This window comes from Mizuhopecten yessoensis, unplaced genomic scaffold (assembly GCF_002113885.1).
Source record: "Mizuhopecten yessoensis strain PY_sf001 unplaced genomic scaffold, ASM211388v2 scaffold716289, whole genome shotgun sequence".
In the NCBI taxonomy this organism is placed as follows: domain Eukaryota; kingdom Metazoa; phylum Mollusca; class Bivalvia; order Pectinida; family Pectinidae; genus Mizuhopecten; species Mizuhopecten yessoensis.
In genome coordinates, this window is record NW_018480042.1 from 472462 (window position 1) to 499411 (window position 26950).

Sequence of the window (26950 nt, forward strand, 5' to 3'; positions counted from 1 at the left end):
AATCAATGGAATGGCAATGTCGATGTAACTAATTGAAAGCAGGCAGCGCAGATAAAATGTCTATGTATTCCTTACTCGAAATCTAGGTGTGTGTATCTTGCACGGAATAAAAAGGTATCTTCATGAGCGTTATTTAAAAGGTCTGTCTCAAGGGGACCGTTTCACTCTCTAACACGCTATTAACGCCAGAAGAAGGGATCGGATCTAATTAAAACCTAATCGACACAGCATAACAAGTGCGTTCTCATTTGGCCCACAACAGGGTGCAGGATACACTTACTCTAACGTACTCTTCTGTAATAGACACACGAATGATAATCTACTGTGCAACATTGTGTAAACACAAATGTTTTGTTTTTCTGTAAAGTGTTGATTTTCGCATAAAGCAAAAATTAAAATAATGAAAAACACGCAGCAACAGAAGATTCGCAAACAGAACAAACGAGGATATTAACAGCGAGCTATAGCACAATCTTTGATTGATTGCGTTATAAATGAAAAAACATTCAATGCAGTGCAGTGCAGTTGGAAAACAGACAAGTGTGATGTACGTTCTCATGAGGCTGCTAGAGAGAGTCGACTGGATACCGCACACTGATTTCGTTAGATGGCAATCTAATTGACACAGATTAGTTTTCGATTGCTCAAGTTAAGCGTGATTAGAATGCTTTTACTCAAACTGGACGGAGGCGATATATTAATCGATACTTTTAACGCTGGCGGTTATTTAAATCGAGCTACCCGACATTCCAAAACAAAGAATATGTTTCCCCATAATATCAAGAACAACCCAAGCTTGCAGACGACAGGGTTTAACACTACCATTTAACGTTTAATTACACGTGTTGATCAATACGTAGTTATTAGGCTATTCCTGGAATACCGATTTGTCGTTTTGGCATTTGACAGATGTGCGCTTTCATTAACGTCATTGTGAGTGCTGATTTTTTTGTTAACGTATTTCAAAATCTATGGATATAGACGCCTGCAAGAACCACGTCATTTAGGAGTATGTCTGACCGTATAAAAGGGAGCACAAATGCCTCTCTGAAGAAGAGGACTATACTGTAGCGACGTTGACTCGTAGTCGATCCCGTGACAAAGATTATTCGGTCGTCAGCACAAGCTTCCAAAGATCAATAGCAGAGAGAAAATGCATGCTGTACTGGTAAATATGATCCCCCAAAACCGTATGCTGGATTAGCTGGCCAACCTCTACTCAACGGAACATGTTGTTTTTACGCCAGAAATGTATATAGGTGTAGGTCGGTGAGTATATGTATAAACTTGAACCTCAGGCAGTGAACGAACAAAACGTACAAGTATTGAAAAGAACTATACAGTGTTCAAGCACGGATTCATCTGTGATTGTATGACGATGCAAATTTGGAGTGTGTACCCCAGTGTTCTATGTACCGGAAGGTCAGCCGTGGGAATACGCCCATTTAGCCAATGTCGAGTATGTACTGTCATATAGACATATTTATAACCGGTTAACTAATAAATAGTGAAAAACGGATTGGCTAGATTTGTTTGAGTGTTAGCCTGCTTTTATTTGGATTGTGAATTGACAAGCTTTGAAAAAACAAACCTTGGAGATGGTTCTGAAAAAAACAGATACCGGATGTTATTTATGACAGTGTTCAGTGATGACGATTGGTCAGTCTATTTAGACTAGGTTCTGTGATGACCAGTGGGCGATGATACTGTGGATACGTTATGCAGCCAGTGTCTTATCTCTCGCTTTAGGTACGTACACATATTTAAAACTTATACCAAATTCATAGTATATGTTCTGCATAAGATTTTACTATTTGAATACATAGCACAATACTAATTATTCTACTGAATTGTCCGGATATAGTTGTGCAAAGACCGTTGTCTTATATCTATACAATGTTGAATATACTTTCGAAGAGAATAATTATCATGTTTATAATAAGTAACAAAACTTATCATAGCTATTTTAATGTAAGTAGTACCTGTCGAGTTTATATCGAGTAAGTCATTGCTCGTTTTATAGTCATATAATCGGAAGGAGTGATCATCATGCTGATACTGAGTTCAAAACTCGTATTATTGTAGTAATTGTCGAGTTTATATCGAATACAAATTGTTCGTTTTATTAAAAAGAGTGCTTTTCGTACGTATATTGAATACAATAGCCATTTCTGAATAGACAATACTTTGTATGGTTATACTGAGTGAAGAAATCATTGTTTTAGCTAACTTTCAATTGCACGTAGGTCTCCCGTTTGTATTTTGAGTACACAACTGGTTGTAATGGCAACAGTGTAACAAATACAAGACATAAGAAGTTTAGATCTAGAATGCCTTTACATAAACGTTAGCATGTAGTCTTTCTGAGTCGATTTGAACTGATCCGTAGCATCTTAGCGCCCCTATTCTACTAATTAGCTATAATGGTTATAGCAGGGCAGGATTAAAGGACCCTTTAGTGCCAATGTGTGTTCAATTGTTTCCTACTCAGAATACAAAGGAACATTCCAGTTTGTTGGTACAATCAATCTTCCTTCTATAGATGTGCTTGGTATAAAATGTAAGATTCCTACATAGATAGATATTCGTATACATTCTGTAACTAGTATATATATATATAACTATATTAAATCCTTATTCCTCTTTTATGACCTACACTAAACGTCTGACTCATGTTCATATAGAATATCGTTTGCTGTTATGCTATTTATAATAGAGATACCATTATCATGTTTTATCGAGTGGTCCACAACTATGTTATCGGCAAAAGGATACCGCAAGAGAGTAAGATTACATATGCTTCAAGTTACTGCAAAAACTAAAACGCATGTGTTGTAACAAAATTAGGTTCAAAGTCGTCTTTTTATCGTTTTGAAGTAAATTTTATATTAAGTTTGTTAGCAATACACTTAGAGATTCGATTTTCTGCTTAAAACCTGAATAGTTTCATATTTGACTAAACGTTATGTTTCTTTACCAAAATCTTGCTAATTAAATTAGTATATAGAAATATAGGGACAGATAACCATACTCGTACGTGGTTTGACCTCCAAACCTGTCTATATTGGCGGATAAAGGTCATATACACGTTATACATTTGGCTTCAAGACATCAGCATATGTTTCCTACAGAAATCAATTATCATCCACAAATCACGGTAAGGGGTGTTTGTATGTACCAGCCATTTGCCCGTATACCACCGCACGTGTGCACTAGCCAACATTGTGTGTGTGTGTGTGTGTGAGTGTCTATATTTAAGGACAATCAATATACATTAAGCAAAGTAGAGTTTTATTTTATAGTAATACTAAACATGAATTGCAAGAAGTGTAATTGCTTATATCATATTTACATTATGGCTGACAAATTATCATGAGATCGACAATTATACCATAACCAAGAATAGGCCCTCCGTCAGCGGAAAGTATAGTTCACATTTGCACGTGGTTAAGGCTTATCTTGGTTAAGGGACACTTCTCTGGAGCACACTCAGTTGATAAACGGTAATTACTAGTGGCGTCGTCTTTAATTAGGTGGAGATTTCTGTTTTAGAAATCTGGGGACTAAAATGAATTACTCGACCGATAAAAATCTGTAGTTTTGTAATAAAATGCCTCTCTAAATTTCCATAACCCAATATTGTAAGACTAGAGAATTGGAACAACGCATGAAAGTCGCAGAGACCTGAACATGAAACACTGTGTCCACTGTAATTGATCTAGGATCTCAATAATCCAATGTAAACATGGACTACACGTTATGCAAGCAGGTATAATCAAATCCAAAGAATACATTGTTGTTTTAAAATGAGACTGACAAAACAAATCAATAGCTTTAGATATTTTGCAAAAGAAATGTTAAAACAGCTATAATGTTATTTGTTGTCGGAGAGCCACTTCGATCACACAACAAAAAAACATGTTTGTGTCTATGTAGAAAATTCGGAAGTCCTGGTGATTCGTCCGCGTTTCATATATATATATATATATATATATATATATATATATATATANATTGATTAGTAGTCTACGATGATAAATACAATGTTGATTTTATATAAAAACTCCACGCAGATAACCGATTGACCGCCGTTACTACAATGTATATAGCGCCTTTCAGAATCCGAATGGCTGTATCGTTGTCTAAAACGCAACAGGGATCCTATATAAGGAGGCTTGCTTGGCTGTCGGCTGTCGAAGGATTGGTCTAGAGATGTTTCTCGATGTGTATTTGCATTGCAGCTAGAAACATTGGAACTACCACGTACATAGCACAGCGACATGAGACTGAAATAGATGTATAGATTTCCGATATTTTTTAACAGTTTATAAATAAACGATAATAAATCACGTTTATGGAGAAATTCCGGGAATGTTTCGTATTTCAGATAAGACGATTTTGATCTCTCTCCGGAGATACAGCCTTAGGCCAGACTCAACAAACTTATCGCTGTCGTTTTTCAGAGTTACAAACCAAGGTCTATTTTTTTAAATCGATTTTACGCCAGCAATTATTTAAAATTGATTTTATTTTTCAATTACGGTAATCTAATAGTAAACTATTGTTAATTATATACAGTACGGACGGTTATCGATTCATTCTTTTAATTATTTTAAGCTTCTGCTTAGCAATAAGTTAATGTTTGTTTCGCTTTACTTATCAATAGTATATCACCAAACATCCTACATTAAATGACAGATATCTGTAAGAAACTTACAATACCCATTGCGCATGACATTTAGGGAAAACTATCAAAAAATCAATATGCGTCGTTATAAGGTTTTTTTGGACTCTAAATAATTAACAAATTAATATATTACATATATATATATGCAATCGGATTTATTGAAACAAAAGTGTAAACAAAACAGTGATACAAAATTTAAAATATAAGAAACTAGGACAGGCCATTAGATAAAGGTTAAAATAATGACCTTAAATTTACTGTAAGAATAAGAGCATGCGTTCCAGAAGGATAAGCGTCTTTGCGGCATTGAAGACTACCGTTACGTAAATCTACGTCAAATTCAATTATATCGAAAAGTCAAAACTGGGGTATTGACAAAAAAAAATAATATATACTAATGACAATAAAAAACGCATAACTTTAATATCTCACAAAAGCAAACTCCCGATAAGATCATAATAGCAACCATACACTATGCTCATTTTCTTCATCAATCTCTCTCTCTAGAATCATTTTGTTGTAAGCGTGACAGTCAGCAGACGATATCGATCACAAAAATTATCATATTCAGAGCTTGCCCATCCACATCGAACCAACTGCCACAAATAGGCATGTTCCTCTCGGGTAAGGGGAAGTGATCGGAAAAACGAAATCGACACATACAACCTAGTAGTAAACTGCCTTGTTCAAAGCTAAGGAACTTGGCATTAAACAGAATTATAAGTCGAAAAACGATAGAAAGCTTAGAAAGCAGGAATAGAAAATATATTATTATGTTCCCTAAAGACGGAGGCAAAGTTAGGGTTTTCAGAGGGACAGGTATACATTGCGCAAGAAAAATCTCCTTCTTCAGAAATAATTTGATACGGTTTTCGCTTTGTCTGTGTTTTATGACATGAGTTTTATTTTATTTGTGTGGGTTTAAATTGGATTTTATTAGCCCAGCATCTTTTGGGAGGGATCCCAGGGTTAGGGTGCCAAAGGTTTATCATACGTTTTAGGTTGAACAAATACAAATGTATTGACTCTCTCCAAATAACATTTATATAATGGTTTAAAATCAACACACAAACGACGTTTATGATTTGTATAAGTACATCTGCATTATAGTTTGCTCGTACACTTGTATTTCAATTTGTTTCTTTCCATCGGTAATTGTGTGAATATCTGTATTTATATGTGACTAAAATTACTTACTGATAGTGGATATTGACATATAAAGGATTGGGCTCGCTATCACCTTGTAATCGAGATATTCATGCGTTTGTATTTTTTATTCAATAGCAATCAAGGACATGAACCTTAAATGTTAGCATGGTAGTCATCTTGATATGATAGCATTTCTATTCAAAGACAAAAGATAGGTAAAAAACACTTACGAAAGTTACATTTCAATGCGGTCTGTAGCAATTTGTTTTCACCTTACAACATACGAGTACCCATAATAAAACTAAGAAATGTTCCGGTGTAAATGTTCCCTTGATGTTTGTAGGCTACGCTCCGGACTGTTGGTGTGGGTTTATAATTGCTTTCCTTTTATTTCGATGTCTCCTTGGTTTCCTGTGTTGTCCTATAGCATCGATTTTGAACTCTGATTTTGTCTTAATGTGTTGACGTGGAGGTATGTCTCGTTTTAGTGTGTTGACGTTGTGTTATAGTTTATGCTGATGCGTTGGCGGTAAGATATATTTTGTCGAGGTGCTCCATATCTAACACTTTAGTGCCCTTAGTATATAAAGCCTAACCGATTCTACAATCCTATAGGTATGATCCCGATTTGCAATGCTGGTAGGTTGTTACACTTTATGTAGAGGTTTTACTCATTTACCCCTGACATTTCATAATGACTAATATTCCAACCTTTGAATTGGAAGAGTTCAATGTGTCTTCAGGGTTGATTGAGTTAAAACGTTAACTGTTCTCGGCCAGTAGGTCAGCGTACCGCTATCATTGCTGCTATCTCCTTTCACCGTTTAACTTTCTTATGTCTATCGTAAATCGTACCAACTAGCATGCTTCCACTGGCACCTTAGCCGTTTCTAATAGCAACGTTTAATAGTAACTGTTGGGAATATATTCATACATGTTTTGCTAATATAGTTATCTTTTTTATAGTTCAATGGTATTCGCCATTGATGATGACGGCAGGATTGCTTTTGGATATTTTTATTTAAGAAAGTTTGGAAAGGATACATATAATGCCGCTGTAACTATGACGTGTTACATTGATACTACGGTATATATATCTTGCCCTGGTAGATTGACGCTATGGTATGTCCTGGTTTGTTAACGCTGTTTCAAAATACTGTCTTGGTTTGATGACGATGTAGTATATGTTGTCCTGGTGTGGTAATGATGTGGTATATTTATTCCCTTGGTGTGTCAACGTTCACTTACATTTTGTTAAACAAACGTTGCGATACTTGCTGTCCTTCAGTGTTAACGCTATGGAACAACACACGAGCTTGTTACCCTGTACATGTATCAGCCGTCACGATCATTGCGGTCGGAGTCAGAATCTTTGTTGTGTGTCCCAAAATCTCGTACTGTAACCTACGGAAACAGATGCTTTGGGAGGGTTTCGACTATGTTGTGGAATAGCTTATCATCTGCTATTAGAAAGTCAAATACCCTGGCCAAGTTCAAGAGGACATCAAAACTCACCTCATCACGTCTGCATTTTAGGGATCTTTGCAAAGACGTCATGTAAATACCACCATTTTATGTGTTCCATTATGTGCACATTGCTTGCTTAAATGTATAAAAGTGATTGCAAGCCTTTGTTTTTTATGTTTTCACAATTATAAAAATTACTATTATCCATATGTTGTAAAGCGCTTTAGAGTAATTTTACAAATTATATAAGGCGCTATATAAATGTTGTATATTAGTATTATTAATGATATATGGTGTTCTGAAGTGCAGATACTGTGATATGCGGGGGTTGGGGTTGGGGTTGGGTTGGGTTGGGGGGAAGGAGGGGGGGGGCTTGTTGCGTGTTGACGATGTGGAATATGTGATATGTTAATGCTGTAGAAATATTTGCCCAGATGTGGTGACGCAGTGTGAAACTCTGTCCTTGTTTGTTAATCCTGTGGAATATTTGTCCTGGTATCCTCANGTATTATTAATGATATATGGTGTTCTGAAGTGCAGATACTGTGATATGCGGGGGTTGGGGTTGGGGTTGGGTTGGGTTGGGGGGAAGGAGGGGGGGGGCTTGTTGCGTGTTGACGATGTGGAATATGTGATATGTTAATGCTGTAGAAATATTTGCCCAGATGTGGTGACGCAGTGTGAAACTCTGTCCTTGTTTGTTAATCCTGTGGAATATTTGTCCTGGTATCCTCACGCTACTGTATGATTAGTTTTTCCTTGTTTGTTAACGCTGTTGATGATTTTGTCATGGTTTGTTGACGATGTGTTACACGTTGAACTGGAGTCCTGACGCTACGGTATATTTTATTCTTGTGTGTTGGCGCTATGGTATATGTTGTCCTTAAGTTTTGACGCTGTGAAATATGTTGTCCTAGAGTGTTGGCGTTTTGGTATTTGTTGTTTTGAAGTTTTGACGCTGTGAAATGCTGGTCTTATTAAGTAAGGGTAACGACAAATGTTGTAAGTTTTCGGAGAAAGGGACTTTCACCAAATACGTGGTGTTCGAGCTATAAAGTTTTGGACTATATCTTACTTCAAGACCAAAGAAACACGATTAGAAATACAAAAAAAAAACAAAGTCTGTTATAATAAACACTTGTCTATGGAATGGAATCGCCAAAGTTCTCGGTTGATAGAACAATATCCTACATGGGTTTCAGAAAATTTTAACCGATGGAATACTTTCACTTTAAATCAAAAGTTAAGCAAAAACTTAAATTTTCATTCAAGCATTTAAAACAATTTTTATTTATCATTGAAATGAAATCCACGGTCCTTTCCATGACTGCACAACAGTGATGATATGTATGACCTTATTGAAGGCCACACATACACATATCCTTTCTATCCATACTACAGCTGTACTTATAATTCAATATGGTGCATCATCTGATTTATTTCGCAGTAATTCCCGTTTTCATTTCATTTCAAATAAATTCCATTGTAGAAAATATTCGAAAGGAATGGGCAAAGACATTGTATATTAAAGCTCTTTCATGGGGTATTTTCCATCTTATAAAGTGAAGACAAAAATGAACTTAACTGGAGTAAATGACAAGACCCATACTAAATCATAGAAAATTATTAGAAAGTCTTTGTTGTCTCACCTTAGTTATTTTACCTACATAGCAAAATGATTTTAATGAAAAAGACATTAGTTCGAATAGAAGTAAAGCACGTTCCCATTTGCAACGTAATGAAATATAATCTCTAACCCTCAGCTGTCGTGATCGATGTCATAGTGGAAGTGTAAAATTCTGGATATATGCGTACATGTAGATTGTTGTAACCGCGTTACCACAATAACGAGATGCCAGTTTTAATCTTCGTAGACCCCGACTACAGCGATAACACACGGAGCTAAGAAACGTCCAATTACGAATCATAGATTGGTACTGATACGATAGGAAATAGGTGTTAGAGTGTTTAATCAAATGCCAACATGAACTTAGTTACGTATAAGTTTATAGTTAACAGCAATGCAAATTCACAAGAGCATGAATTACATGTTGATATTAGGGATTGCTCTAAACAAAAACTACCATCAGCTGATGAAACACGATTATATCAATAAAGGAATTTGGTTTTTAACAAAAATCAGTAAAACAAAAGAAGACAATGCTTCTATTTTGATGGTTAACACTGTCCTCGACAGCATGCTTGCATTAATCGTACAGTTAAAAAAATGATTTTTAAGTTGAACATGTACATATAGCAAAGAAAAAGGTTACTGTATGCATTTTACCCGTACGTTTACATTCATTTTTAGGATCGAAAATAGCACCAAAATATTTCAATTGGTTCGTTTGTACAGAATTCATTTTCAATTTATTATTCAGATGATGTAGATATACATTTATGCATAAATACCACAAGTGGGAGCACAGTGCTATTCAGTTACGTGGAGTATGCAAGAATTACAGTACCAAATAGTTTCCCTTAGGCGGGATCGCTATCTAATAGGTGTTCTAGTGAAAATGTAATTAAAACATATACACGTGTAGGCTTGAATTGAAATAACTCAACCTAGCCAAATCTAAACATATCACCGACTCTGGCGGAAATGGCAAACCGTGCAGCTGTTCGTGTAATTCCGCAAAGAATCAATATAAAAATACCAATCTGTAACCCAAGACTTTCATTAATTATACCAATGTAGTCTTATTTATGTCCTAGTTTCGTCTAGGAAAACAAATTGCCGGTCATATCAAGTATCTTAATGGTTAATCAGAATACCGTGTGTTGAACGTTTTAAGACTTAATGCAGTATTGTTTTCTAAATGTCATTTGTATTGTTATCATCAAAAGATCCCTTGATTGAATTCCCTATTCCAATGCATCTATAACATAGAACTGTTGATGAAACAGCACCCTTACTAAGACTACCGTATTTGATTACCGATCGATCCTGGCTATCGGTCGAGCTTGTACGTTGCTACTGTATGTACATGTAGTAGATGTCCTGCTGAGGCCGACAGGTCAGGTTTCAAATCGAACTCGACGCTCCTGTTATGTACACAAAATATACAAAAACTTCCGAAAGGTCATATGCTTGTTTACATGTAGTTGTTTATACTTTTAATTTCCTTACATAGTTTCCTCTGTAGACGTTAGTTGGCATATACCACTCTGAAATGTCTTTGCGTTTGACCTTAACGTCAGTTCTCGACCAGTGGCGTGATAGATTGCAGGCAATGACCACCGTATACAAGACCAATGCTAAGCTACAAATTAATTTGTGTTGGTTTATGAAAATATAACATACGTGAGTTACAATATCCCCTTACAGTATTTACTCTTTGTTAATAATAATCCATAGTAAAGAGACTGGCAATCAATGAATATGGAAAATGCGCTGAGCGAAAAGACTTTGTCTTTAACTTTTTAAATCAAAATTGGGTAAAACTCTTGCTCCCACATGTTCTTTGTATCATATTTTAAGCTTGTATGTGACTTCCTGAATAGGTATGCAGCTGTGCTTGTTGTCGTGGACATGTATGTACTCGAGTGACTTTAACAATATGTTGTGTAGGACGATGCTGTATATAGGAAGGTGTAACAATTGTGTCTAGTTGTTTGCATACTTTGGACTGTATGGTTGGCTGGATGAACGGTAGAGGACTTGTATCACTGTACAAAGGGTCATGAACGTGCTTGACTGTTGTATATATAAGTAGGTATGCAGGGAAAGAAATTGTTTTCTTATGTAAATGGCAGGACGGTGTGGTTGGGTGTAAGATAGAACGTTTATGGCTGGGTGAACGGTAGAGGGCTTCTAGCACTGTACAAAGAGTCAGGAACTTGCCTGACTGTTGTATATATAAGAAGGTGTAGGGTTAGAATTTGTTTTGTTATGTAAATGGATGGTCTATATGGTTGGGTGTTAGGAATTAGGAAAACCTTATATGACTGGGTGAACGGTAGAGGGCTTGCATCACTGTGTAAATGGTCAGGAACTTGCTTAAACATATTGTGTTATGTAAATGCTAGGACTGTATGATTGTGTGCAAGAGAGAACTAGTATGACTCGTATAAACATGCAAGGAATAAACTCGTATATTTTTGTATTACAGTGTATGTAGAGTATCAATCACTTGGCCGTGTTTAAAGAACCTGTATAGTTACATTTGTAGGTTTGTAGGAGAGGATTGCAGTATTTGGCGTATAGTGAGCTTGCATGTTAAATTACGTCAAATTGTAATAAGAAGAAAGCATAAAAAAAATTCGTTGAAAATAGAAAATGAACTACGGCAATAAGCAATCATGATGTTATATATTCGGGAGTCACAAATATAAAATAAATGATTTGTAAGTTTCAAAAATGACGTTTATTAAAAGGAAGTACATGCAAGAGCAATTATTTGTTTATAAAATAACATGTGGCATGTTTTTACATGTCAGGAAGACCAACATAAAGAGCAGTAAATTTTAAACATCGATAATATCTATCTTCTTCGCCATATTGTCCTTAAACGTCAAGGTCATCACATTCAAATGTGGAAATGTAAAAAGAAAACGTTACGTTTGTAAAAGAAAATTTAAACTTGTTTTGGTTATATATCCCCGCAGTCATGGAGAATTTTTCTCTTTAGTCTTCGTATTATATATTTGTTAAGTTTTTGTTTTACAGTCCATGTACGTTCATATGTTGCCATGTAACATCGTTTGTGTCTAACCTAATAGATCATATATGTCACTCCCTAGCTATACGCATGCTAGCTCTCGGTAAAGCAGTGCCCGGGCTTTCCAGAATCTCGACATCATTTTATGGAACTTTAGACATTTCGTTTACCGATGTCCCTCACATATTACTAGCGTTGACAAGAATTAATTTTGTTTTTTGACTGGTAATGAGCCGGTGTCACGCCATGTCTTTGTGTAACGGATGCAATATTGCATTTGATCATAAAAAGGTTTTTTTTTTCTATTCATTTCTACGGAGGATTAATCTAAACCCTTCTAGATTCGTTCTTACGTATTACTTCTGATCGATAAAAACCTTCAACACACGATATCTCTTCATATATCATCGGGTAATTCATCACGGGTTTAATCAATATCAAATATATTTCATCTGTTGACGATATGTGTTTGTGTATGTTTCACAGAAAGAGAGATCTCTTTAACTATAATCCAGTTTGTTTTACATTTTCACAGAGGTGAATTTATCAGCGGCAGCCACGTTGTTCTATCATAGACGTGAAGCTGTATCACGTACGCGTTGTCGTTGTTGTATGCAAGGCCCGTCACAAAAGGTTCTCGTGGTATAAATAATCCCCGTTATACAACTCAAATCAAGTAACCTATATTGCTTTACCTTCAGTTCTTCTGCGTAGAAAAGGTTCGCTAGAAAATTTGAAACTTTATTTTTTAGCATTTTTATATAGTTCATTTATTTTACAACAATCATGAAACAGATTATGTCAACTTACATGTATCACTCTTGTTGGCCCGGATGTAAGCGTGCGGCGTCTTAATGTGCGAGGAAACTAGAGTACCCGGAGAAAACCAACATCGTCTGGTAGGTGATCGCATACATTTTCACGTCCGATCGGGGAATAGAACCCCATTTGCCTTGATGAAAAACGAGTGTGTTATCCACTGCGCAACCCAACCAACCATTACTTAGTTTCATGACAATGATTTTATTGTTGAATTCTACATGCACCAAATATATTCAACGGTCACAACAGTCAAACGTGAAAATTTTGTTTATTGAACTAGTACATGCATGATGAAATCTAGAAAATGTCTGTAATACACGAATGCCCCGCCTCATTGTCAAGAAATGAAATAGCCAGAGTAACGACACTGAATCGATTGATGATTTTCTATATTTCGCAACCGTGACCTTTGAAAGACAACGATTTCCGAGGTATACTCATGCTTGGCCTTTGTATAAAGTTTGACGAAAATCCATCAAAGAATGAAGCTACTTAGTGTTTATATTGAATCGGGATGGGACATGACTGAACGATTTTATATATATAGCAACTGTGACCTTGTCCTTGACATTGGAACCCTGAAACACAACGATGTCCGAGGAATACTCATGCTTGAACTGTGTATAAAGTTTGACGAAAACCGTGAAAGAATGAAGTTGTAAAGTGTGTATATTTAATCGGGACGGGATGGACATGGGCAGCACTATACCCCCATTCGATGGCGGGGCATAAAATCAGTTTCAGTTCACACGCTTTATAAAGGGAATAATTTGCTACATTCATTGGGAAATAGTAAGAAATGGGACAATTTCGTGTTTTCAGTAAAGACATCCAAAACTATCGATGAAAGCTATACTTAGCTATATATATATATACTATGTATCTATGATTTCACCGTTACATCGTAGACTAGCGCCCGTATGCACAACAGTATTAGAAACTTGAGAATAGGCTCAAACAAGCGCAAAATAGATTTTTCGTGGAATTATTACGCGAAATCTGTATTTCAATGTAGTATTACGTAATGAATCAAAAAGAAAATTATAGTGCTTAACTCCGGCTCAACGTTTGTGAAAATTGCTTGGCATTATGGTTGAAGAAGTGAAACCGTGCTCGCTTTTGTCTTTACAGTAGGCTGACTCAGACTATTCTTGCATAACTTCTGTGAAACACTTGGTATTTTGATGAAAAAAATTAGAACCGGAAGAGTGAACATTTTTATCTTTTATAGAAATCCAAGATATTGGTTGTTGTCATGCAAGTTTTATGAGCTGCAAATACTTCACATTTAGCCATAGCGGAAGTCGTAGCAGAAAAGGCAAAAGGTTTATAATTATCATTGAAGAGTTCCGATAACCTTTTTGTCGTGCAACTACCTTAAAGCAGTCTAGTATATATGTAACTCCCTTTCACGTGACTTACTAACTCGTGCATATGTTAGGGTTTATGAAGGTGAAATACTCTTAGCGGTATTGACATGTGGATACAAATAGAAGCAAATCACGTTCATCTTGCGCATATATATAGAAACAGATTATCTTTATCGCGAGTATATATATATAGAAACAGATTATCTTTATCGCGGGTATATATATATAGAAACAGATTATGTTTACCGTACATTAAAAGTAACACATAGATTAGTGTAATAGCAAATCAATCATATAACCTCTACAGCAACCGAGTTTGGACTTTATCCGTTCCTGTTATAAAATTTAAGATTTATCTTCATTCGTTTTTAGGAGTTGACATATTGCCTGTTTAGCGCTGACTAGGTTCGCACGTGCCAATAGCGGAATATGTCATTAGATTCAGAGGTCTCAAGAAACCCTACTATCAAACTCTTATGGTTCTTCAGTACCACGAATGTTTCACATATTTCTTATTTGGAAAATCCACTGATTATCTAGACATATGATCAGGACAACCCTTTCTCAGATCAATATCTGGATTCGAAAATGCGTAGTTCTTTTTCACATTGTAAATTAAAAAAAAAAAAGTTTATTTTTATGTTACTAGATGGACTGGTCGAAGCGAGATTGTGCTCAAATCCATGATTTTTCAAAAAACGGATGTTTCATTTGTTCTCAATAATGGCAAATTACATCCGATAGGGAATGGTGTACCTATTTAACAAATTTTCGGTTGAAAGAAACATTTTCAAACGATGCAGGGTAGTAAAAAACGTACACGCACCTACCAATGGCATCCTTACCAATGATATTTGTGTTTAAGTCATTTTTTTAAAATAGGATTTTGTATGAATTAATATCTACAGACAAATCTTTAATGGTTTTGCTTCTTTCCCTTGCATTCATGTAACAAGATGGACATATGACCTATCTAGTATCTTAACAATGACATGTATTTCAAATGTGGAGTCTTTATCAAAACAGTTGGAGCTGTATATTTATACTGACGACTGGTAGACATTTTTTATCGTCACGAGCGGTGTGTTACTAGCCCATGTATCACCAAATGTCATGCGTCTTTGGGTCAGCTTTGCATCCAGTGTCTCGCTTCCTCGGGTCGCTTTATCTAAACACACTTGTTCCATAGCCATTCGCCCCCCTTGGGTAGAGGACAGGCTACATGGTGTAGATAATGGGCAATTCATTGATTTGTGACGGTATATACGTCTTTGTTTGATACAACATGGTGTTTGTAGAGGATGTTCCGACTACTCACAGCATCGAACTCGTATTAATCTATATAAATTGCAGTATACCACTGTTGGGAATACTCATATAGTAAGGATATACAAATGTACTGCAAACGAGGTAACTGATCGACCGAGGTAAGGGTCGATGACAAATATATCACTAGTATTCAATTTAGACATTCAATCTTTTATCATTCAATATATGTTTTTTTTTAAATAATGATATCAATTTCACTGATGAACATGCAGAAAACAGTTTGTATTTATAAATTTCCTAGATTTTTCATTTCTGTGACTCTTTTTGACGTTGTTTTCTGGTAGTTTAGCATGCTTAAATCAAGTATTCAGATAATTTACATAAAATAAAATGTTCTGCACGTAACACTATTTCCAAAACAAAGCACGTTCGTTTCTGTTTAAAATTTTCAGTTGGGTCGATATTTGCTAAAATATGAGCTGGGAAATTGAACATGCAAGATGTCAAATCCCTTCTGATTTCGGCTTATAACAGAGCTACTTCATGATTGCGTTACAGAATGTCCTTGATTCAATCATCCATCAATTTCCTTAGCAACATTGTAGGGTACACCATGTTATTGTTTGTCAATGTTTGCCAGTTAGATACGCTATGCAGTGTGCGAGACCCGTCCGTATCCTCGGAACATGTTCGCGTTTTCCTATTTTAAGACTTTCTAAATATACAGGTAAAGATAACGTGAAACAGAGTCTACCAAACACTTGTGGAGGTATATGTTATTTGACGCACGTGCCAAACAAATTTAAATAACTTTGAAGTATCATTACTGAGACGTACGAAGTCGTGGAATCACTTAGACGGTTAGGTGGTTGTTAAACTGATAGTGATTGCCTTGTCATGTTTTGTATTACCTTTATGTTATATTGATATACATTATAAACTTGTACAGCTGTGCGAGGCCTAAATAGTACCGTACACAAGACGAAAATTTACCCTTAAGACGATTTCTGATTCATTGCATTTTCATATACATTGTACATTTGTTTAGTAAAAGAACAAAAAAAAGGTCAGATTTTTTTTTATAATCTTTATTTTTCTACACGTAATAATAATAATAATGTTTTTTTTTATATGTACCGCTTTATCACAACCTAGTTCGTAGGTCGTCTCAAAGCGGTTCATAAATTATTATCCGTTGTTATGGGGCCTTTGCAACTAGCCAATATATTTCTCAACTCCCTGGGGAGCATACAGCCGGTGCTGCCATTTCGGCGATCACAGCTAGCTTCAACAAGTCAAGCACTGCGCAACCAGGTACTCATTTACAGCTTAGTAGACTGGAACAAGCGGAGTAAAGTATCTTGCTCAAAGAAACAACACAGTGCCGTGCTGTGACTCGAACACCGCAACCCTTCGGTCACGAGCCCGGCGTCGTACCACTAGACGACCGTGTCTCCAATGTATATACGGTCTTGCAAAATGTGATAGAAATATCTTGTTGAACAAAATCAGAATTAATTTCTTTTCTTTACAGTGCCCTGCAAATGTGATTGTAAAAGTGTTTTTGAATATTCATATCAAATTTATCTTTCTTTGCGTATAAAACATCCAAAAAAGACAGGTATCATTCTTGAACTGGTCAGGATTTTTTTACCGGAGACCAATCAAAAGATTAATTCGCGTGCCTTTAATTTTGCTATGACAAAAAATTAAGGGGTGCTGAGAGCGTAAGTGATCATTACCCCTGGATTTATAGAGTTTTTTACGTATCACAGTCTATTCACTACTCCACAACCAGTTCCAAACATAATGATGGTCGGGGTTGAACTATTAATTACGCAATCAAGTTTGTTTTACAGGAATGTCTTCAGTTTATGTGTAAGTTTCAACGAGTTTCATATCCTCAGTATATACTACCAATATGCTATGTGTTTTTATCATAAACCAATTCCCAACTATAGAAAACGCCCATTCGTTAAAGCATATGGTTCCCCAATCTATGTTGTCTTTCACTTTGTTTTGGTATCGTCTCGTTTAATCCACGTTATAATAACTCAATACATGTACCCCTTCGATCAGATAACTTGACGATAAAACGTTTAACTATAAACTCAACAACTTAATTAGCGACCCCCGTGCCGGTGCCAAACACTCTATTTCAGTATTGTAAACTGGGTTTTTTTTCGGCATTATTTAAGCTTTGAAAGTCATTTCCAGAAAGAAAAACATACATTGTTGGACTTTAATGAGATATATTAAAAATGTTAAATGATATAATCGACTGCAATTTTCTGAGTGTAACGGAGCTAGACCGGGATTCGAACCCTTGACTTAAGGTAGTTATGCCATTGGTTACCAATTGAGCTACTTGGTATTCTAACACGATTCGTTCGCAACGCGTGTTTTGATTGGATACGGACCATCTTCTAATCTGCGATAGAATCATGATCAATCGTGTTAAGCTCCTCCCATCGCACTTAAGCCACGCCCCGTTTCTAACCAAAACAATATGGCGTCAAGCTCGCCTATTCGCGAAATCCCACTGAAAATGCTAGCAGGCAACAGAAGAGAAACTACCGATGAAATGTATTTGTTGAATGAATTAAAAAGTAAAAAGTAAACATTCCTTATTCTTACCTCCATTTTTTACTGAAACGTTCCTTCCATCCGTGTGAAGAAATCTAGTTAGCTCCGAAATCAAATGAAACATTTCGCATATCTGATGTGTCGTATGAATTTACACAAAACTCTTCACTTATCTATACAAATCATTTACTGATTTTGTCGATAAGCATAGATTGGTATGCTTACTGACATGGAAATGTAAGAATTTGGTCAATATTAATCCAAATGTGTCGTATAAACTTTGGGAACAGGACGTTTAAGAACAATCCAAATATTCCGCCTCGTCAACATACAGATCGAGCGCTCGCCAGTATGGGCGGGGCCAAATGACCGACTTTTGAAAGCTTCTTTCCGATTGGTCAGTCTGCTGCAGAATGAAACGTCGCCAGGTCACGGAGTACTTCACTACGTACTTTTGTACAAGGAAATACAATGTTTCTAAACATATTAGCGTAGTATATTTGTTAAGGTGTGTTAGAATGGGGATAGCACGTTGTTTTTCATGTTATACTGGCGATTAGTTCAAACCAAATTTCATGTTCTAATCGCCAGTATAGCCACTCAAAACAATTTACTATCCCCTAAATCGAAAATATACTGACCCAACTGTGTTACACAGTTAAAGTGAAGCGGAAGCTAAGGGGGAGGGGGTACTGCATATAGGAAAACCGACAGTGCTTTGGGACAGTGATTTTTAATGTGCAAGTAGCTTCTTTGTAGGATCTAAAACCACATGCACATATCAATTATTATGACTTATGTGTTTTTTTCCTGCAAGCTCTTTGACAGTCCACTATTACGTGTATACAGATGGACGTGATAGCGTTGTTAATCTTGATTTGATACATCGAGGTAGTCGAACAAAGACAAATGCTTCCATGTCATTTTCAAATCTAATTATATCTAAATTTTACTTTAAACATTTTTCTTAAAAAGCAGATATATCCAAATTAGAAATACTTTTTACATTTATCATTAGTTTAATACATTTTAAAGCTATCAAGCGGAATCGAAACAAGAAAACAACAAATTAAAATGTTATTTGTTGCAGTAAGGTATTTTCTCATTGCAACAAGCTGTAACTGGGGCACTCTGTATGATTGATGGCGCTAGTATTAAATCACACCCCTAACCATGCATTTAGCTCTCTCTGTTATGCACGAGGAGGCAGAGTATGTACTCTGTACGGGCGGCAGTAGGATTCAATAACGTTGATGCATCGCCTATCAAAGAGTCTGCGATAATGCAATATGGGCTATTTGATGCTAACGGGAATTACTCGGGACACATTAAGGACAACGAACCATCAGACCTCTCTCTTCCTGTTCTTGCTTCCTAAAGTGAGCATATTTTGAAGCATGCACACAAAATTCTGAAACATCATTTTTTTTGTACCTCACTGTGGAAACCCCATTATGTTACTCTTCAACATATAAAAATATGTTTTCGTATGATAACTGATCAGTTAGTTTTCCTACGCCAAGATGGTATTTCATGAGTTTCGTTTTGAAACAGAATGATGGGCAGAATATTCCGGTAACAGTACCGTCAAACACATAACTTTTGTTTGAAATTATTTTCGTAATTATGCTTCAAAATATTTTATTGGTAAGTGCAATGAATTCATTAAGAAAATACTAACAGATAACAACCCATTGTTGTCATTTATCCAAGAAACAGAACGCTGTATACACATGTATTTGAATTCGGGTCGATGTTCTATGCACATATGCACAAAGATACATCTTGTAGTGCGGAAATGAAAATCTCGCGAGGTAGGAGCTTTTTGCAGTAAATCACGACTTACCATACAACGGTTCGTGATGTTCTTCTCTGTATTTCAGTGACTATTACTTAGAATATTGTTTTCGTTTGCGCTTGCCCTTACTAGAACTAATACACCAGACAATTCAGTAAGCCTCGTCTTCGTATATTTAGTTTTAAATGTTAGATATTATTTGAAACCTGTTTATTCACTGAAAAGGATAGTGTGCTTGTTGTATAGTGGTTTTCACATGTATCTGTACATTTGGTTAATGTATTTCAGGGTGAGTTAAACCAAGACGACATAAAAACGAATGTGCATTATTTGCGAGTTTAATATGACCGCGACGTGCATGTGTACATTATGAACTATAGTATACACGGAAATGTAAAATTTTCTGTATATCCTTTATATCCTATAAGCAGCAACAAATCATGATGTTGTGATTATGGGATGCAAGCAAAATCTATAGTAAGACACGTAAATATTTTTTTATCGGACGCTGACCTTGATCCTGTCTCCGATTTGCCTAACTCTATTTATACACATTAGTTATATGTAGTGTCAGATATTTATTTCAAGAGATATCCTGGTGACCTCAGTTGACCCTAAAGGATGAACGTAATTCACACATATATTGGTTACATTACACATGAATTGTATGTGTATTCTGGCTTTTTATAAAATTACTTCCATTTCGTTAGATAAATACTTTTGCGTAAGTTTGTGTTATGTATCGATCGGAAATTAAATCATTCAAGATCCCCGTACTACTGTTAAAACTCTCTCTAACTGTTTTATACGGCATACTATAATTTTAATAAATCACCTGAAATATGAAAAGAAGACCATAACTTACGGAACTTTTATGAAAAATAATAAAGCTGAATTAAACGAAACGTAATCAGTAAGAGTGAGTGTCTTGGATGTAAACATCAGCAGGGCTAGATCTAGATCATCCTCGATATCCAGGGGTTACGCACACTTTCGCTCTCTGCACCCCTGGAATAATGTCATAGCAAAATTTAAGGCACACGGCCAGCTATTTGATTGGTGTCAGGTAAAAAGAAACTGACCAATCACTAGGCTGATACTTTCCTTTTGAAGATAACAGAGGAGCGACGCCCGACTTCAAAGCCGGTAAGTTTACCGTTACGCGACCGCAAGATTATGTTGATGTATATCAAAGGATCAAACTAGTCTTCTCGTCTCTTCCACAAGGTGGTGCACACTGAAACTTCGATTTTGCTATGACAGAAAGCGTAACCCCTCGATATCGAGGACGGGTCGGGATTCGAACCCCTGACTTCAGATTGTTTTACTACTTGTATCACTCTAACAAATGGAGCTACCTTGTTATCGGAAATATATCCAAACGGAAGCTAAGAGGAGGTCACTGTATATATAAAAAAACATAGGGACCTTAAGCGAACATAACTTTACAAATAACGTAGGCGAAGCACGCTGAGGAAGCGACATTAAGTGATTGCGGCAGATCCGCAAAAGACTCGTACAGTATATACCATATACAATAAAATATGATCCTGTATTGAGTATTTGAAACTTTTTTTGTTTTTAGTTTCTGAGTTTCTTATGCATCTCATACAGTTTGAAGTATCTAAGTTTCGCCTTGTCTTAACTATTGATAATCAAGTTATATGTTGATTTTGTTTCCATATATGGCATAGCAAGAAGTCTTTCAATTTTACAATCAGAGATGCCAACGATGTGCTGTCTTTAGAAGGAAAAACAACAATTTATTTACCATGTCGATCGTATATTCCCTCCCGAGATGAAAATTAAGGACACTACAGACTCTTCTGCTTCAGTCGCTCTCCTCAATATTAAGTAGTAATTTACTGATAACCTGTCCAGCATAATGGGCTTGTTACTTCAGTGATAGCTGTTAGTCATAGTAGACGTGCGGTGATCGAAAGGTTACTATACATATTTTATAAGTACAAAAAAAAACACTATTTTCTCTTTCTGGTACATATTAAATCAGTATTGTGCTAAGTAATATGCATGTCTTATATCACCAAGAAACGACTACATGTACCATGTTCCTCAATACCCCTAACCCTCATCTGTCACCCTATATCCCACACTGTCCTAGCTTCGTACTGTCCACCTACTCGTCAAAGATCTAGCAACTCGGGTACCCAACAGTGTTGACGCCCGTCTGCGGCCCCCCTGGACGTACAGTGATTCGTCTTCTCAGCGTGCACATGGAACATGCCAAGTGATCGATCATATTGCATCATTTAAATCGATCGCTTACTTTGCTTTACCTAATGTAAGGTATGGGAGAGGCCTGTAGAATCATCACTCTTAGCAATGACATGTATCTCGTGTTAGTCGTGTTATGTATGGACTTGTTGCGTTAAACCGTTTCCTTTTGCTTTTAATTATTAAACCGCTGTGCAATGCACATATTATATGTTTCCCCTAACTAAAGAACTGTGATTGTAATACCGACAGGCAGTGTATTGAAAGTTCGTGGTAAGACATAAAATATCATCGAACAGTGCTTTTTGTTCTGGCACGAGCTATGATATTCAACGAACAAATAACCAAATTTTCAATCATGCAAATTTCAATATAGCCAACGAATATTTCTCAAGAAACGATATTATTAGTTTTGAGGGAAAGAAATGTTCAATTCATTATTACCTCCATTTTTACTTTTTTAATTGCATTGCATTCCAATTTATTTAATCAGCAACGACATCAACGATACAAACAATCCTACAAATAGTTCCAAGAATTAACCTACATGCGTGAGTTAGACATAAACATCTGCCATCAAAATTCCATTTTCTATCAAATTTGAACTTCAATTTGTTGAAGTAGAATGCAATATCCTCCGTGCCTCACAATAAGGTTTTATATTTACAAATGACTTTTGTGCGTGCCCTGGCGAGACCCGACTTAAGGTAGTGTTTAGTGCCCCCGCTTTTCGTGTAAGAAGGACGCCAAGGTTCTCGATGAGACAGTAGTCTGTCATCATCAAGTTTTATTTCTCCCCCTTTTGTCTCCTCGTATAGTTGAAAACCTAATGCATTGTACGGAAATCGATTTTGGCCATCATTAACGAAATCAAACATGCGTTTGTTCCGTCTGCAACGGACACCAATTATAGGAGGCCAATGACGTCATAGCTATATTCCACGATTCAATTAATTCAATTGGTTTGCGGATGTATTGAGCCACAAACATCTTAACAAAATCGGATATCAGTAGTGCAGCACTTGTTATATACACGTTTAAGTATTACGTTATTATATATCCAAATTTTATTATGAGGTCTCAATACATTTAAAAAAAAAAAACACCAAAAAATCAAAGATTCCATTGAAACTATCGGTTGATATGTTTTTATATTGTTAACGTAAACAAGCTAGTCTAAACATGTTACATTTCGATCCATAAAACAATGTAGTAAGTTAATTTTCTACTGGCATACTTTTTTGCTATCTATAAAATTTTCATTGTATTCTGATCTGCGGTACTAAAGGTGAGTCAAATACTGTCTCACATGGCATGAATGATGCTAACTGCTCGTAACACCCTTATGTTAACTGAAACGCATGTTCATTTGCTTGATTCATTGGAAGCTTAATTCACGGCAATAAATATCATATAGAATATTTCCAGTCAACGTCTTACTACTTGAGCCATTTTGTATTTAAAGTAGTTTCCTCCTCGTATTAATAACGAGCTGTATGTTATGAACATGTACCTACACAAATAAACAAATTAAAATGGCCGCCTGATTGTCGGTGTGCCTGAGTGTATGTAATGTATGGCTTATATATAGATGGACAGCTCCAGATTTTGACCCCCGTATTTAAAGGTATGTTAATACGTAAATTTATAGGTTATGGCCGAGGGGAGACAATGACAGATCAAATAGATCAGATATATGAATTCATGTTTCCACACTCAAAACCGCATATTTTATCAAGGAATGCCGTAGCTGTATGACCCAAATGCGACCCTGCAGGTAGGGCGTAAGAATTGTACCTGCTGTCCCCAATTGCATGATCGTAAGAGGCGACTAAATTTGGGACCTTATCTTTTCTCTCCTTTCTAAATAACTTTCTTCTTCCTAATGTATTCCTTGACAATGCCTCACTTTTGGCCATTTGGCTTTGGGTTCTGTCCCCTGGCCGAGACATACCAAAGTCTTTAAAAATGGTAGTTTCTACTCCTGCTTAACGCTCAGCAAATTAGGAGTGGGACGACTGGTTCGCCCGTTGTCAGTATAATGTGGCAACACGAACATATCGCAGCCTCCCAAAATACACACACATACACTACACGCATGCATCTTGCACACAGGGGAGGCCGTCCTTAAATGACCTTTGCTGTTAATTGGACGTTAAACAAAATCAAACAAACAAACAAAATGACCCAAATGCACAATTTAAAAACAAAAATCGATCTGACCTGCAATGGTTACTGCAGCTAGGTATTATTTTTTTACTTTATGTTTGGGGTCCATATGTACTAGATACCCCAGTTCGAAAAGTAATATGAGTAGCTATGTGTTCTAGTGGCATTTCCCTCTCTTTTGACGTTGTTTTAAAGGCAAAAGTTTTTAAGTTGACGTTTTCCTCATAAATCATCAAGGAAAGACCTGTATTAAAATATCTCAAGTTTATTTTTATCGTTTCAGTATATGAATTTATCGTCTCATCATCGGCTACTGCGAGAAGACCAAAGAGCGATCAAGGACAGACACGACCCGTTCTGAACAAACAGTACATGGAAGCCATTCCATCCAACATTCCGGAGAAAATAAACGCGTCATTCTGGAATCATCTGCGAGATTTAAGCAATGGCGATTGGACGCAAGGGCATATGAAAGTTGTACAAAAATTTGAACAACAGTTTATCAAGATTTCAAAAAGTGCAGGAAACAAGAAGTTTCCTCAATACTTGTTCCCGTCTATAGACAACACTCTAAGGTCAAAGAGAACAAGACAACCCGTGTTAGATAGAATGAGTATGCTATTTAACTTTCTGCTGCGCGAGCTCCACCGCTTCGGGTCCAGCAGGCACAACAGTGTTCCACGATCGAATGCCACCGATCGAACCTTTCTGAAGGATAAATGTGAACGGACCAAACGTGAATCGCCCTCTTACCCACGTAATAGCACTTCTTTAGAACACGCACAATTCGATACACAAGAGAATATATCCTATACTGATAAACAAAACAGTTCTGGGCAGAATGATGACAACGAACGAATAACAATTGCGCCATTGACTGAATCAATTCAAGCAAATGAAAGTACTTCAAAACCACCAAATGAAGTTACAACTAATCGCAAGAGGATAACAGTCCGGAGGTCACGTCGCCGTGCGTATAGGTCGAGAGTTATCGCTCCGAAAGTTAAAAAGAAGGTGGAATGTCTGACAGTTGTGGCATGCATCCATCCATACATATCGTATCTGGCGGGCACCATAATGTTTATCTTGGTAGTATACCTCATCATTGTGTTTGGTAAATGTGTGTGTGACGATTCCTTCTAGAGCTCATGTAAAGACTATGGATATGCAAAGACAACATTTACCTATGTACAAAGACGAATGTAGACGGGCAGTGAGTAAACTAGAGATACAAAACGTGTACCAACTATATATTCTTACAAAAAGTAAAGTAGTGCATTGTATATGTAGAGCAAGTTCTATAGAAGTCCAGATGCTTATTTGAAATACGTTCTTTACACTCTTGGGTATTGCAGATGCAATGTATCTATAAGTTATGCAAAAACAACTAAGGGTAACACCGACTGCGTGACATTATATATGATATTGAGATTAAAAGGGCCCATGTAAACAATAACGGGTCATGTATCTTCAGCTGACAAGTGCTTACTTGGCATGTCAAACACTATGGTAAGAAGTAGCGAAACCTCTAGGGTTAACCCAAACAGTCCAGTTTGCTACTGGCATGGTGTACTTGTCAATTTAGTTCACCTTGTACTGCGAATCACTTTGTTTTGGCGAGATATAGTTTCCTTGGTGTTTTTTTTTTTTTACCGAGAAGGCACATTCGCGATTTTAAATCTTCCGAGAATAACAATTCAATAAGAAAGTATTCGGTTATTAAACCTTAGGCATAGCTCGCATATAGTTAAAAAAATGAAAAATGAAATAATAACTCTTTGCACTGTTTTTTTTTAAAAAAAAATTAATTAATTAATTTATTCATTTATTTATTGATTTCTTAATGAACAAAAATATTTCTCATATTAACCGTTTTTACGTTGCTGATATTTGCAAGGATAAGGTTATTTTAAAGTGCTTAAACCAATAATGTTAATAGAGTGGCAACCCCGTTATTTTGTCATATTCGTTGAAAGACGAAAAGTTTATCGATCGTATTTTTTTAGGTAAATGCTCGATTTGCGTGTTATGGCACACAAATAAGTTAAACAGCAACATAAAATGTTCTTGTTTAAAAAATCCCGCTATTAGAAAAATACCAGCCATTGGAAAAAGATTGCTTTGGCATTTTCATTATAAATAAACTATTATTTGTTCATCTTCAGCAAGGCAAGGAAAGGTAAAAAGTTAGCGATTTATTTTTGCAGCGTTCTTAAAATTCGTCACAAGTCCTTTTTTCAGGGGCCAAAGTTTAATTTGGATTCAGACGCCCTTAGTAGATGGTACCAAATGCTGATTTGATTTAAATTATAATTCTTATTCTCAACCATCAAGCACACCTTCATCTACTGAAATTTTAAAAAAAAAACGATAAAAGAAAGACCATTTCACTGAATATCTCGGGTGAGTACGCGAAAGATTTAAATATTTAAACCTTGAATTATTATTCATTATTTATTTTTTAAAGCATTTGAATATTTCTCATACAACTAGGCGAAATTATCATATACGCAATTTTGTAGAAACAAACATCACTGTTCTTCAAACAATTTTTACAGACGTGTGTTTATTGTCGAAATCAATAATCATTTGTGAACTTCGGCGGATATATCTTACATGATATGATAACGATCTTTGAGCGAGAGTTGGAGGAGAACAGCTTAGGAAAAAAAAGCATTCTAACTTATTATTGTTTCTGCATATTCCGAACGTTTTATTTGTGAATATCGTAGAT

General features: G+C 36.1%; 1 protein-coding gene across 1 annotated transcript; it reads left to right on the top strand.

The window, feature by feature from the left end:
- Nucleotides 1-441: 441 nt before the first annotated feature.
- On the top strand, nucleotides 442-25861 carry LOC110442678. The gene is made up of 2 exons (XM_021486393.1): nucleotides 442-1749; nucleotides 24500-25861. Exons 1-2 carry the CDS (start codon nucleotides 1701-1703, stop codon nucleotides 25357-25359), a joined length of 909 nt encoding a protein of 302 aa, XP_021342068.1. The 5' UTR covers nucleotides 442-1700; the 3' UTR covers nucleotides 25360-25861.
- The last annotated feature ends 1089 nt before the right edge of the window (nucleotides 25862-26950 follow it).